Here is a 14,510-nt window from a genome sequence, read left to right on the forward strand (position 1 = left end):
AGGGGGTTGCTGTGTGTCATTCACAGAATGTGAACTGAGTTCAGGCTTGAGGCTCGGTCCGCTGCCTGGGTTTATCAGGCTGTACCCAAGCCCACAGAGCTGATCCAACGACTGAATGTGACATGGGGAATGATGCTTAGAGACCTTGCCCAATTCCCTCATTCTGTGAGTTGCCTTTTGAATGGCTGAAAATGTATAAAAACCTATAGTGTTCTTGTTTTTCCGTGACAATTCTTAAATCTCTGCTGTGTTATGTGCCCACGCATGCAATTTTCCTCTCAAGATTTTCCATTAGCTAAAGATATGTGAGAGGTACCCCAGAGTATGACTAAATCTCAAAGCTAACAATAATTCAATAGGGAAAATCCTCTATACTTCTCCGCAGTAACATGAGGACATTTATTTTAAGACAGTTTTTGAGAACTTCATTTTGTACAGAAACAAAAAAAGATATCATTTGTCTACCATTAGTGTTCTTATTAATGAAAATTTTCCAGGAACAAAACATGGCCCAGAACTAACCTCTACGGCATGTTTAACCTCTCCATGGTTGGCGGTATCGATGGGCTCATTCTTAAGCCCTTTCAATTGTGTGTCCTTTGCAGATATCCAAGATGAGAACTCAGAAATTCTGAAATGACACAAGTATCTCCTTATTAAAGGGACAAAATATCCCAGTGGTTAAAATACATTTTCTATTTTGACTTTATTCATGGAAGTTTAACAATCAACTGATTACCGAGTCAAGTAGCAAGCTTTCTAGGAACTGTTCCTTTACCATGAAGCTCAGGGCAGGGGGCCTCTGGGCACTTTTCATGTGGAGGAAAGAGAAGGCAGAACAGTCAGAGTTCAGCTAAGGGAAACTCCAGGGCTGGGGCACCTGGAGTAAGGAAGCCCCTGAGGTCTGGCCTCATCTGTCCCCAGCAGACTGAGATGGAAATTCGGAGGCCGAGGTCCCCCTCTAGGAATATGAGGGAACTGGGGAACAAGGAAGAGCCAAATTTGCTTCAGAGAGATAACATCTGGGTCGCTCGGAAATAAAGTGCTTCACCACGTTTCTAACTGAAGCCCATTCTTTTTATTAACCAAAGCATTTTTATATAAGAGCACGGGCAAGACTGCGAGATTTGATTTTCTTTATCGCTTAAGACAAAACATACATCATTACTTGTTCTGCAAGGATCTCGGAATTAACAGGGCAGATCATTTCCATCTCCGGAAACAGTTCCACAACTACCTGCTGGTGTAGCCCTTCCATTTGTCCGGGTCTTCCACGAGCTTCTGATAGGTGGTGTCAATGGCAGCTCGGAGCTCTTTGAGAGTCACGTGACAGCTTTCAGGCGTGTTCCTTACTGGGTCTCGCACTGGGAGTTTCAGACACAGTTCTTCAATAAGCTGTAACCTTTTCTCACAAAGATGATGAGGACCTTTGTCACTGAAGAAAATCTAACGAGCAACAAACGTTTATATAATCCCTGTGAGGATCCACACAGTGCTGTCCTATTCTCATAGAAGATTCCCATTTAGTCTACTCGTCTAAAATAATTAAGCTATTTAATGTCTTCAGACCCAAACCAAAGTACCGGTTGTCTCCTTTGGGCAACAACACGACTTTGCGTGCCCACACGTGGGGTGTGTGAGACGTACCCTGTGCTCCTTAATAATCTTTTCACTGCCTTCCTGGGGCACCAGCTTGGTCTCTCGATCCAGCTCAGTTCTGCATTCTTCCACAGAAGCTAGGAATCTGTTCTTCTCCACATCAATCTTCAGATGAAGCAAATGATACGGAGCCTCTCCTTGAAGGTCCTGTGTCCCATAGGAAGATTTAAAACATACAATACCATTTCTGATTATACACATTTTCAACTGGAGTGGCAAAACCCATAAAATATTCCCCTAGTGGCCGACGTGATTTAACCCCTGTCATCTGCACCTAGCTGCTGTGCTTTGTACTCTTCTAAGTATTGGGACTGCAATGAATCCTTCCAGCCTGAGGAGTCACATTTTTCACAGGGATTATTCTGTTTCATTTTTACAAGAGCCTCACCCAATATTAATATTCCTATTTTACAGGTCACACCCCTGAGGGTCTGGGGTGAGTAGAAAAGCTAGATTTGACTCTTAAATTTAAGTCATGCACTGATCCCATATACCCTCTCCCCAGCCCAAGTCCCTTTTAATTCTGTCAAAGACCCTGTGAGGTAGGAAGAACATACACTACACTCACTGCACAAAGGCGAAGATAAGAAAACTTTAATAGTAAAAATGCCAGATGAAATAGCCCACACCTTTGACCACCTGCCATGCCTCTCAGAGCATTCCTTGAGTAAACAAGACAGCCAGCATGTAAGCAACATGAAATGTATTATGTTCTTTTTTGATATAAGGATAAGCTATATAATTACCTTTAGGCCTACAATTATTAGTTTTAGCCAACTTGTACCCTATGGTATTTATAATTTTATAATTTTTAAAATTTTATATATTTTTGAGACACAGAGTGCAAGCAGAGGGGGGCAGAGAGAGAGGGAAGCACAGAATCCGAGGTAGGCTCCATGCTCTGAGATGGCAGCACAGAGCCTGACGCGGAGTTCAAACTCACGAACCGTGAGATCATGACCTGAGCCGAAGCCAGACGCTTAACTAACTGAACCACCCAGGTGCCCCTATCCTATGGTATTTAAAAGCTTACTTTTAAAATAAAATACTAAGATAACTTATGAGAAAGATGATCTGGGGCTACGGAAAGACTCGAACAGATTATATCCTAAAGAGCTTAATGTGTGTGTATAAAATACAGTTTTCAATTAGAATCTCTAATCTACATACATTTATGATATTTTAAGTTTTAAAGACATCTTAGAAAGCTTGGGTTTAAGAATTTTTTTTAATTTTCAAATTTAACAAGTAAAAACTTATGTCCTTAACTGAGTTTTTCCTATGCATAGAGCTGATGTAGCCTATGTTACTAAGATAAAAAAAAGAATCCAGAGAATCACAAAAAAGTTGCCTATCTTCCAGACCCCGTGACTTCTTCATATAATGCACATGAAGTTCGCCACTCCCTGTGACCTCATCATAGAGCTTGTCAACCTTCGTTAGTGGAGGCTTTCTCCAGCCCGGGGAAGACAGCCTGAGATGGGTCTCCACTGTCCTGCAGCCCCTCCTCGGGCAGGCAGATTCTGAAATTGACTTCCACGTGACAGGCCCACTGTGGGTCACTCAAGTTAGACACACCAAGTGCATCCCTACATCCCCAACTTGTGTGCTTCCTCCCCTGCCTTCTCTCTTTCATTTGTTGCTATTCCTCCCTCCCATTCACCCCAAGATTTCTGCTGCTTCTTTAAAATCCTAGCTCAAATGGGCATGGAGGGGGGCACTCGTGGGGATGAGCACTGGGTGTTACGTGGAAACCAACTTGGCAATAAACTATTTGCAAAAAATAAATAAATAAATAAATAAATAAAATCCTAGCTCAAAACTAATTACCTGATTCACTCCTTCCCACTCCCCAAGTGGATCCACTTCTCTCGACAAAAGCTTTCATATGTATCATTTTTACTTTTGGGGACTCATTATATATTATACTTCCATTATCTGCAATTAATTATCACCCCTACTGGACTCTCAGCTCTTGGGGGAAATGGATCGTGCTTTGTGCATCGCTGAGTCCTTAACCAGTGAATGTTCATATTTGTATTTTTTAGATCATAACCATCTAAACCAGATGGCAAAATCCTTGAAAAGAGCAAAATGTCATTATAGTATCTCTAGCATAATTTTACTTAAATGAGTTTAGTAAATATTGCTGAAGAAGTTAAATGCCCTTGCCGTTCCTACCCTCCACAAAACTCAGGAACAGAAAAAGAGTGCTCTTAAGTAATACGATAAGATTGATGCTACTAAAAAATGAGAAAAATAAAATTCTATCCTATTTTATCACATTTTATTCAAGTTCTGCTTTTTCAGTGGGAGAGGGAACCATGGTGACTTTCTCTGACTTTCTACGTTTCTCTTACAATCGAACCTTACTCCCCTCCTGTGCCCAATCCCGTCACGCATGACACATTCTTACATCCACGTGCCCATTATGTCCGACTCACCTTCCACTGTTTATGGAGCTTTCTCACAGCTTCCTGCAGGCCTTGCTGTTCCTGCTCAGGGAGAATGTCCGTGAGCTCATCGCAAGCTTTCAGGAAAGCGTTGAGCACTCTCTGATCCAGCTGACTGAAAAACTCCTAGCATGGAGAGCAGGAGGTGGTTCAGAGTGTCAGACAGAATAAAAGGCAGCATTGCACACGATACAGTCAGGCAGTCACACCTCTAAACAAGCCTGTTAGGCAGCTGCTGCCCTCTTTAAACCTTCCTGGCAACGATGATTTTTTTTTTTTTTTGAGGCGTGAACTATAATTATCTATAGTTATGAGTCAGAAGCCACCACATCTGAGATTCAACTAGTGCTTTCCAGTTTTTAGAAAGAAATATCTGCAGTTTTCAAGTTTGGTGGAATATTCTGGAAGGCCAAGGGGCCTAAAACCTTGATTCCCTAGTAATCGAGTTTGCTTTCCTCTTTGGTAAAGTCAGAAGAGCAGAATAGGAACTAGCATTTATCCTTGCAATTCTTCAAACCCTCGCTGCAATGCATTCCAGGCCCTGCTCGTTCATCATGAGCCATTTCCACATCCAGACAAGTACACACAGGACCCCACATGCTATAGGCAGCACTGTGCCCACCACCATCTGCCAAACTCATATGTTGAGTTCCTAACCCCCAGTGTGATCATATTTGCAGATGAGGCCTATGGGGTGGTTAGGTGAGGTCATAAGGGTGGGTCCCTCAGGATGAAATTAGTGTCCTTATAGGAAGAGACGTCAAAGGTCTTGTTCCCTATTTATTTCTGTCTTATGAGAACACAGTGAGAAGTGACCATCTACAAGCCAGGAAGAGAGTCCTCACCACCCATGCTAGTACTCTGTCCTCAGACTTACTGTCTCCTGAACTGTGAGAAAATCAACACCTGTTGCTAAAGCACCCAGCATGTTATACATTTATGGCAGCCCATGCAGATGAATACATCACATGTGCACATATATGCATGACCTAGTCTCACCCAGACTCAGGAGTGAATATGTACACAGAGATATTTTGAAACAACAGTGGATCAAACCAGAAAGTGCCACTGATGGCACCAAGCGTCTAAACCGAAGGAGTCATTGAGTGGTCACAGACATTATGGTCAGATGCGTCCCAAATACACTGAAGTCTTCATCTGATAGTGTGGTTTACACAAATATCCACTGGAATTTCAGGAAAAATAACTCAAAATATAGGTTCTCAGAGCACCCATCATCTCTGGCATTTAATAGATTAGTAACATTTTCAATACTGAGATGATTTACAGGAATATAATTAACAGGAAGATGGCTTCACAACAGGACAAGCTGTGGATCAGCTACCACACTTCAAGGGACGTGAGGTTCACACTACAATATGGCGGATTCATGAAATGAGCACAGAGACTTAGCCATCCACCTAAAATTCTCTCTTAAAAAGAGTATGTTGGTTATGTAAAAATTTCTCAGGTAAATAATGAATAGTAATTTGGGGAGCCTGAATTATATATCTTATAACTCTTTACTACCTCAGGGACTTAGGAAAGGCCAATTTTAATGCTGCTCATCACTTGCCCTTGAAGTTCTTTTTGCTGCTGCCCCTTTTTTAGGTCTCATAACCTAATATGTTTCTTCCTCTCTAACTCACGTCTTCTTCCCCGCTCTCCTCAAACACTCAGTATTAGATCAGAATGCCTTTTATTTTTCACCCAACACCACTTGTCTGTGTCCTCAGGTCAAGTGCCCCATGAAGGATAAACTCACTGTATGTTTCCTCAGGAGGTCTTCCGGGTTCCCCTTTTCCTCCAGGCCCTCCTGAGCAATCCGTAGCACCTTCTCCAACTCTGCTCGAGACTCCTCAAATTTCTTCATCAAGCGACTATTGGTTTCCACATGTTTCTTCCAATCTCCAATTTTCTTCATCATATTCTTGATTTAAAAAACAATCATAAGGCGATGCTGCTTTCTGATTATCGAAAGCATCATTTTGTTAAAGAGTGTTGTTTCTTTAAAAAAAAAACACTTGAAGGAATACATTTCATTATGATGAGAGCAATCAGCTCCTTTTTAACATCGATGAATATTAAGAAAACAAGTAAAATGATTGGTTCCAAACCTCAGTAGGCAAGGCATTTAGCAAGAGTGAAAGCATGAACGTGGTGATTACATGTCCTCATTTCTTTGTATTTTTTCTTGGCTCCTGTATTAATTGCAGGGAGAGAGCTTACCTGGAAAGCACCATGGGCCTCTGTAGTCTGTCTGTGCAGCTTCGTCTGATCAAAATGCTTTAGCACACTGCTCAAGGTCACAAACTTTTTAACATTTTGACTGCCTTTCTCGATTTGAGTCATGGCTTTCTTACAGCTTTCTTGACAAGCTGACAGTTCCTACAGGGAAAGGAAACCCACAACAATAGTATTTAAAAGAGTGAGAAAGAGAAAGCAAGAGAGGAACCATTACCAAATAAGAAGAACAACATCATATAGCTTTTAGGCTTTTAGTCAGCTATAAGTAAAATCCAAAGTACAGAGAAGTGTTTCTTTTCAGAAAAGCTCAATTTGAAGCAATCACTGAAGTCAGTGCTTTTTATATAAGGCATTTAAATGTCACATTGGGTTTTTTGAGATTTTGTTTTATATTTCATGCCTGTGTTATTAACATTAAGAAAATGAAAGGGCATCAAAATTGTTATTTCTCTAGTGCCTGCATTTGTCCAACCAACTCATAGGCCTTTGGTTTACTGAGACAACAATCACAAAATCAATCTACAAAGTAGGTTTCAATCTGACTAAATACATTTGACACCCATGCACATTATGCTTTACTGAAAGAGCTGTAGCAAATTGTATATCATTTGTGTATCCCAAAAGGCACATTTGAATTCCTAAGGCTCACAAGCTGTCAGTCAACCTTTCATTAACAAAAACAATGGACCCCAGACCCTAACCACAGAAGGCAACAGCCTGGTGGCTGTGGGAAGACTCATAGGTGTCACACAGTCACAGGATGAGAAGCCGTGGTGAGCCAGGCCCTTCCACTTCTGGCATCATAGTGATTTCTGCAGCTGCTAGATGCCCGGATGTTATCCAGCCCAGTCGAAGGCCAACCGTCACTTTGTGACTTGAAGCCACACTATTTGCATTCTGACGTCCTCACCTGCTTTGGAAAAGTATTTCGAACTGCTCATTTGGATACCGATTTGGGGAATCTAGTTGCAAACATTAAGACCAAGGTTTTTGTTTTGTTTTGGCAAAATGGAATAAGGGATATTTCTTCCTTTTGAGGATGTAGGAGGTCAGAGAGTACTATAAGTTAGAAAGATATTATTAAATATTATTATTATTATTACTAAAATAGCAAATGTTATTTTAATTGTGAAAGGACTCTTTGATGGCAATGTATAGCAATTTGAGAATGGGAGAAATGGGAGTTTGGCCCAAAGTGACAGACAATCTGTATCCACTAGGATGAGAACCCACTAAAGCAGGGTTTGGTGGTATAATCATCATGGCTTTACTACCAATAACAACAACAACAACAACAATAATAATAACAACTAGTTATAGAGTACGTATTAGGTGCCACTATGTGCTATTTACATATCTAATATCTAATGTAATCTTCACAACAAGCTCTCAATCTAGGTAATATTACTTGAATTTTAAGGTGAGGAAATAAAAGCTATTCAAGGCTCTGTCATTTGTTACATCAGACCTATGATCTGAATATCTGCATGACTCACTTCAGATACTCTCTGCTCTTTCAACTGAGCAATGCTGCCCTCCTTCCAGGAATCTTTCTTAATAAATGCAGTGGCAAACCTATTCCCTGTTAAGTTTCACCCTCCTCTGATAGCTGGGGTCATTTAAAATAAACCACTTAAACAAGTCAATTAACTGCAAGAATGGGAAGCTGTTCCACAGAGAGATCTGCTTACTAAAATTGAGATAAGGAAAAATAATTATCACTCCAAACACAGTCCCAGGACTTTATGATTGTATAAACAGACTTAATCTTAGAGGCAAAGAAAAGATCTCTTAAGACACAGGTTATAGGGGCGCCTGTGTGGCTCAGTCGGTTAAGCATCCAACTGCAGCTCAGGTCATGATCTCACAGTTTGTGAGTTTGAGCCCCATGTTGGGCTCTGGACTGACAGCTCAGAGCCTGGAACCCGCTTCGGATTCTGTGTCTCCCTCTCTCTCTGTCTCTTCCTTGCTTGTACTCTCCCTCTCTCTCTCTAAAATAAAAAAAACATTTTTTTTTAAATTTTTTTAATGTTTTATTTATGTCTAGGAGAGAGAGAGAGACAGCATGAGCAGGGGACGGTCAGAGAGGGAGGGAGCCACAGACTCTGAAACAGGCTCCAGGCTCTGAGCTGGCAGCCAGCACAGAGCCCGACGCGGGGCTCGAACCCACGAACCGCGAGATCACGACCCAAGCGAAAGTCGGACGCTCAACCGACCAAGCCACCCAGGCGCCCCAAAAAAAACATTTTTAAAAAAATTTTTAAAAAGACACAGATTATAGATTCTATACACTGCATAGAAACAGAATGCAACTATTTACTTTGATATATATCTAAATACACAAAATTTTGAATTTAGTTATAAAAATTTTACCTCTATGTAAATTTACAGAGATAAATTCTATTTTATCTTTAGTGGACAGGGTTTTCACATTTGGACAAGACATGCATTTTTGTGAGTTGCCAGTGCTATTCTAGAAAAACGTCTCCTGCCTTAACTGAATTCCTGCTACCATGAGCACGACCACGGTCTCACCACACAGGCTCTAAAATAACTCTGTCTCTTCATGGGGGCTTTTCCTTACCTGATGTTTCTGTTTAAAAAGAGGACTTGATTGTGCCTCATGCTCGAGCACCACCATAATTTCATGGATTTTCGCAAGTGAATCGTAAAAGAACGTTATCTGCTTTTCCAGTTCTTCCAATGGGATCAGCAGCTGCCGAGACTCATAAAGGAGTGGAGAGGAACATTCTTTGACCTTTAAAAACACAAAGACAAAGATTCCCTTAAATACCACTAAGTACCACAAGCTCAGGGCACTGTTCATGCCTCTGAGAACATTTTCTTCAGTGAATGTGTCATTTGGTGCTTACAGATCCCCAAAGACTTTTCTTTAATGATATATCCTTTGTATTGTTACATTTTGATATAAAAAACAATACTACTATATCACTGAGACAAACAAATGCTACAGAGTTTTCCCAGGAAGATTCATCCAAATTGTCCATCCAGATAGTACTTTCCCAGCTAAACGATGCTGTTAGTGAGCCAGATGGCCTTGAATTCTACTTCAGACATGGTGTAGCTCATTTCGGCCTCAAAACCTGACCTGAGATAGCTATGAATTATATTATCCAGACTAACTTTCCAACTTTATTTTCAAGGTCTCTGCAAGTTGAACCCTAAGCGCTGGACAAACATGTAACTTTGCTGACTCATTCCTCCCAAACAGGCCTGAGGCCTGGTGCTTCCCTTCCTCCCCCAGCTCCATGCTCCACTACTCTCTGCCCATCATCTTACTTATCCCAAGCACACAAGTCTTGTACCAACTTATTTACAAAGGTTCTGATGCGAGGGATGTCTCCCTAGTCTGAACTGACCCAGCCTCATCTGCCATTTGTCTTTTAAAAAATGCTCTTACTTTATCCACCTGTATTACCCTTTTTTTTTTTTTTTTAAAGATAGAGAGAGCTCACAAGCAGGGAAAAGAGAATCCCAGGCAAGCTCCACACTCAGCGCAGAGCCCAACACGGGGCTCCATCTCACACAACCCTGGGATCATGGCCTGAGCCAAAAGCAAGAGTCAGACCCTCAACCAACTGAGACACCCAGGTGGCCCTACACTTGTATTAATATTACCTTTATCTTCATGATGAGCCCATGTGTTCCTGGAGATCAAGAGATCCATAAAGTTTCTGCCTTATCACCTTTATGTTGAAATCCAGGATCAGGTAATTTTCTAAGAACTTCCTGTCCCCACTCATTATACTTAGAATGGCTCCCAAAATATTATTCATACTTTTGGGAACCAATGAAAGGAAATGGAATACTTGTTAGCAGACCATTCTTTCATTTCTTAAATTTTAAATGTCCTCACGCTCTCGGATACACTGCCTAAAGGGTAAACTCATCAAAAGAAAGCTACTGATGGGCTGCAACAAGCCCCTTGTAAAATTATTCTGAACAAAAGAGAATCTGCTAACATGTATAAAATCAGGGTGCTTTCTGGGTGCCTGGGTGGCTGTTGGTTAAGCATCTGACCCTTGATTTTGGCTCAGGTCATGATCTCACATTTCATGAGACAGAACCCCACGTCGGGCTTTGTACTGACAGCACAGAGCCTACTTGGGACTCTCTTACTCCCCTTCTCATGCTCTCTTACTCTCTCTCTCTCTCTCAGAATAATTAAACATCAAAATAAATAAAAATAAATTTTAAAGATCAGTATGCTTTAGAAATCTTTTCCGGATACGTTTGAAAACTTACTAAGATGCTACAACCGAAGCAGTAACTTAAAAAAGCAGAATGAATTAGATATGTTTAAAGGTGGAATCTGCTTTCTCAGGGGTCACCTTAAATCATTAAACTTGGCCAAGGCTAAGATGTGCAAGCCCAAGGTATGGCTCTGAAAGCTGTTTGAAGGTTATCAAATCAATAATGTTGACTTTGAATTGTACCCAACCTTTACAAATAACTTTAACTTGAATGTTAAAATAAAAAGATGTACAAATTAACATTCTAATACATGGCAGTTTGGCAAATGAAGTTTTCTCTTTTTTTTTTTTTCAAGACCATGATTCTTCCGATTTCCACTTATCTCATGTATTCCTCTTTTCATTAACGGCCCACTACTGACCTCAAGTGGGTTATTCTCTTTCTGCTTGTTCTTTCCTAAGTAACAGGTTTTTCCACTTTCTTTTCCTCTCTTTCTCAATTCTTCATTACAAAATTTTCCTCTTCATGTATACCACCTCCTTCTTTCTATTAAAAACTAATTACTGAAATGCAAACAATACCATCTGCAGAAAACTCAACTTCAGATAGATAAAAAATCCCAATGGGACTTCCAAAGCTCTTAAGGAAAATCCCCCAATAGAACAGAAAGGTCTCATGGCTGGTGTCAGGGGTTCATCGTATCCCTGTACACAGGTTGGTACAGATGTATCTGTGTTAAGTCCAAGGTGAGCTCCATGAGCTGAAGAGAGCAGAATCTCCACTGTTCAGGGCTAAGCAAATAGGAAATAGCATGAATCATCTTAGACCAGCCAAATAAACTTCAGTAAAAGGTCATTTGGGAACTCTTTCTCACTTAAATATATGATCTCTTCCTCCTCCTTTCCCTTCCTTTTCTCCCTACCTTTGTTTGATTACACGTAACTAATCCCTTATTTCTCCAGAAGAGGCCTCTCTTTTTATTAAAATAAACCTCCTAGTACTTCCAAATTAACAGAGGTATGATTGACATCAGTTCCATAGCTTCATTTTTTAAACTCATGACCAAGTTACTAAATGGCAAAGTTACCAAATCAAGAATCCCAATAAAAAACAAAAGGACCACCTCTTAACATGTAAAGACTTTGCCCGCAAGTGTGCCTGCCCGAGGAGCTAGAAAGCAGCTGAAGGCAGTGCTGGTCCTTCACAGTGTGTCATGTATTAACGTATTTTCCCACCTTGGTTAACTGTTCTTTGAGCCCAGACATGGTTGCAAACATTTCATTAGCTTCTTCTTGGGAGCTCTCCTTGGTGATGAGATGTGCGGTCTTTGTAATCATCTTGTATTGAGCATCCATTACAGGGACCCTCTGCTCAATATCCTGCACGGACCATTGAAATAGCTAAATCACCACAATGTACATTTCCTTTTAATTTCAGAATGCCACAGAGACTGGACAAAAATCAATACGTACTGTGTGAAATCCTATACTTCTAAGAAACTTTTGGAGTTTCTAGTTATTGCTTTCCTTCATTACTAATATATTATATATTGATAGGATCATATGAAAAATAGATAAAAGCTTTCCTTTAAAACCATAAATCCTTAAGTAAGCATTAAGTTTACACTTTCAAAAAATATGTGTTAATGTAGTATGTAAACATCATAAATCAAGTAAATGCATGTTAATTTGGGGCAATTCCTCTGATCTTAACAATTATACAACTTACTTTATCTTTAAAAAAAAGCACATATGGTCATTGTAGAGAATTTATGAACTAGATATAATACATAAAGAAAATTTAAGTTACTTACAGTCTTCTCACTCAGTGCTAACCAGGGCCAGCATCCATCACTATATCATGAACACCTCCCCCTCTGTGTGCTTACACCCATTTTTTAAATATTTACCAAAAAAGGATACTATTTTTTGCTTTTCTCAATAGTATCTTAGAAAAGCTTTCTATGTCATTAAATATTCCTCTACTACTTCATATTTGAGAGCTGCAAGGTCTTCAAAATATGCAAGTAGCACAATTCATTTAGTAAATTCTTTAGCGTAGAGGCATTTATGTAGAGGTGTTGGATGTAGATTTTCCTGTTTTCTCCTAGTCCTTTGTAATTTGGTTGTAAAAAAATATATGTCCAAATTAAAAAACTATTTTGAAGTTACTCTATGGTCAAAACCTATTTTTAAAGAATTCAAATTGAGCGGCGCCTGGGTGGCTCAGTCAGTTGAGCCTCCGACTTCGGCTCAGGTCACGATCTCACAGTTGGTGAGTTTGAGCCCCACATCAGGTTCACTGTTATCAGTGCAGAGCCCACTTTGGATCTTCTGTCCCTCTCTCTCCTGACCCCTCCCCAACTCATGCTCATTCTCTCTCTCTCAAATAAATAAACCTTTAAAAAATAAAGCATTAAAAATTTCAAATAGATTTTTTATTTAAATGCGATCTTTAATTTTGGGGTACAAATCAGGATATGCACACATGTCAAAATGGTGCCTGGAAAAATTTCCAACTATCTGAATAACTTGAATGATCTTTCATTTCACAACAGAATAGGTTTCACTCTGTTGTCCAGAAACCCCCCTCACCTCCAAGTCTTGAATTAATAACTTGACATTAATAAAAGAGACTTCTAATGGTTCAGAAAGTTTCTTATGGGCTTCGGTTGCAAAATCAGACAGGACAGTAATACAGTCTCCATACTCCTTCTTCATTCTGTCCATCTCATCAGCCCGAGCATACTGTTAAGAAAAGGGAAGAGCATGACACGAAAATCATTAAGCCCAGCCTCTGGGAGCCTGTAACCCTCACATCTACATACTTTCTAGAATTGTTATACAGCCAGAAAGACTAATTCCTGATTCTTATTTTAGATACACTTGAAGGAAGTCCAATTACTGTGAAAGAAAAAAAAATCTAGCACAGAGTGAAGAATTATGATTTCAAACATGAGGCCCCATTTGTCAATATAATCCTTAACCAAACTATACATTTCAGTAATGTATAAGTGGGAAAGAATAAAGGACGAAAAATAAACGTAACAGTTCCAAACACATCTGCATTCTGCCGAAATGAGCCCATGCTACAATAAAAGTCTCTAAACAGCCTGTTTATCACCATGTTTGTAACACATGCATGTTCTAAGCATATATAGATTTGAAAGACATACTTGCTTGACTTCCATAAACAACTCCCTCCATCGTCCATTGAGCAACAGTAACTGCTGTTTGAGATCTCGGGAAACCATCTCATCACATGTCTCAATTAGAAAATTGCCAGCATCATTCATAGCAGCGTGCTGCTGTATCCAGTGAGGCAAGTTTCGAAAAAAATCCTAAATGATAAATGATGCACACTACTGTAAACCGCCAACCAAAACTCAATAAATGTTATGGATGTAACCAGACTATGCAAGAGATCTTTGTTCTAAATTTGTACAAATTTTAAGGTAAATCTTACTTCATTTTCCAAATGGCGTTTTCAATAAAGAGGTTCAAAAATAGGAACTAGAAATACTGAGTGTCTTTCTATCAAAACAGCTTGGGGAGCCTGGATGGCTCAGTTGGTTAAGAGTCTGACTTCGGCTCAGATCATGATCTCACGGTTTGTGAGGTTAAGCCCTGCATCAGGCTCTGTGCTGATGGCTCGGAGCCTGGATCCTGCTTCAGATTCTGTGTCTCCCTCTCTCTGCCTCTCCCCTGCTCATGATCTGTCCCTCTCTGTCTCTCAAAAATAAATAAATGTTCTTAAAAAAAAAAAAAAGAACAGCTTGGCCATATCTTTTGCTGAAGACAAAAAAACTCCACAATAAACATAATGACCATTTTCTGTCATTTCTATTTTACAGATAAAAAAAAACCTAATTTCTGTAAGTGTAAAGGACTTGTACAGTCTTCAGGCGGGTAAACATCAGTGCCAGAGTCATATAAA

The 14,510-nt window shown here is 40.0% G+C and overlaps 1 protein-coding gene across 1 annotated transcript in view; it reads right to left on the reverse strand.

Moving 5' to 3' along the window:
- SYNE1 (spectrin repeat containing nuclear envelope protein 1) overlaps window positions 1-14,510 on the reverse strand; it is a 461,288-nt gene that overhangs the window by 295,894 nt on the left and 150,884 nt on the right. The window contains 10 exon segments of the mRNA XM_039220107.1: window positions 523-631; window positions 1,238-1,446; window positions 1,648-1,806; window positions 4,104-4,238; window positions 5,878-6,042; window positions 6,342-6,500; window positions 8,944-9,117; window positions 11,810-11,953; window positions 13,169-13,321; window positions 13,750-13,914. Of these exon segments, the coding sequence (XP_039076038.1) occupies window positions 523-631; window positions 1,238-1,446; window positions 1,648-1,806; window positions 4,104-4,238; window positions 5,878-6,042; window positions 6,342-6,500; window positions 8,944-9,117; window positions 11,810-11,953; window positions 13,169-13,321; window positions 13,750-13,914 (1,572 nt within the window).

The sequence above is a fragment of the Hyaena hyaena genome, unplaced genomic scaffold (assembly GCF_003009895.1).
Source record: "Hyaena hyaena isolate Hyena2069 unplaced genomic scaffold, ASM300989v1 scaffold_860, whole genome shotgun sequence".
NCBI lineage: Eukaryota > Metazoa > Chordata > Mammalia > Carnivora > Hyaenidae > Hyaena > Hyaena hyaena.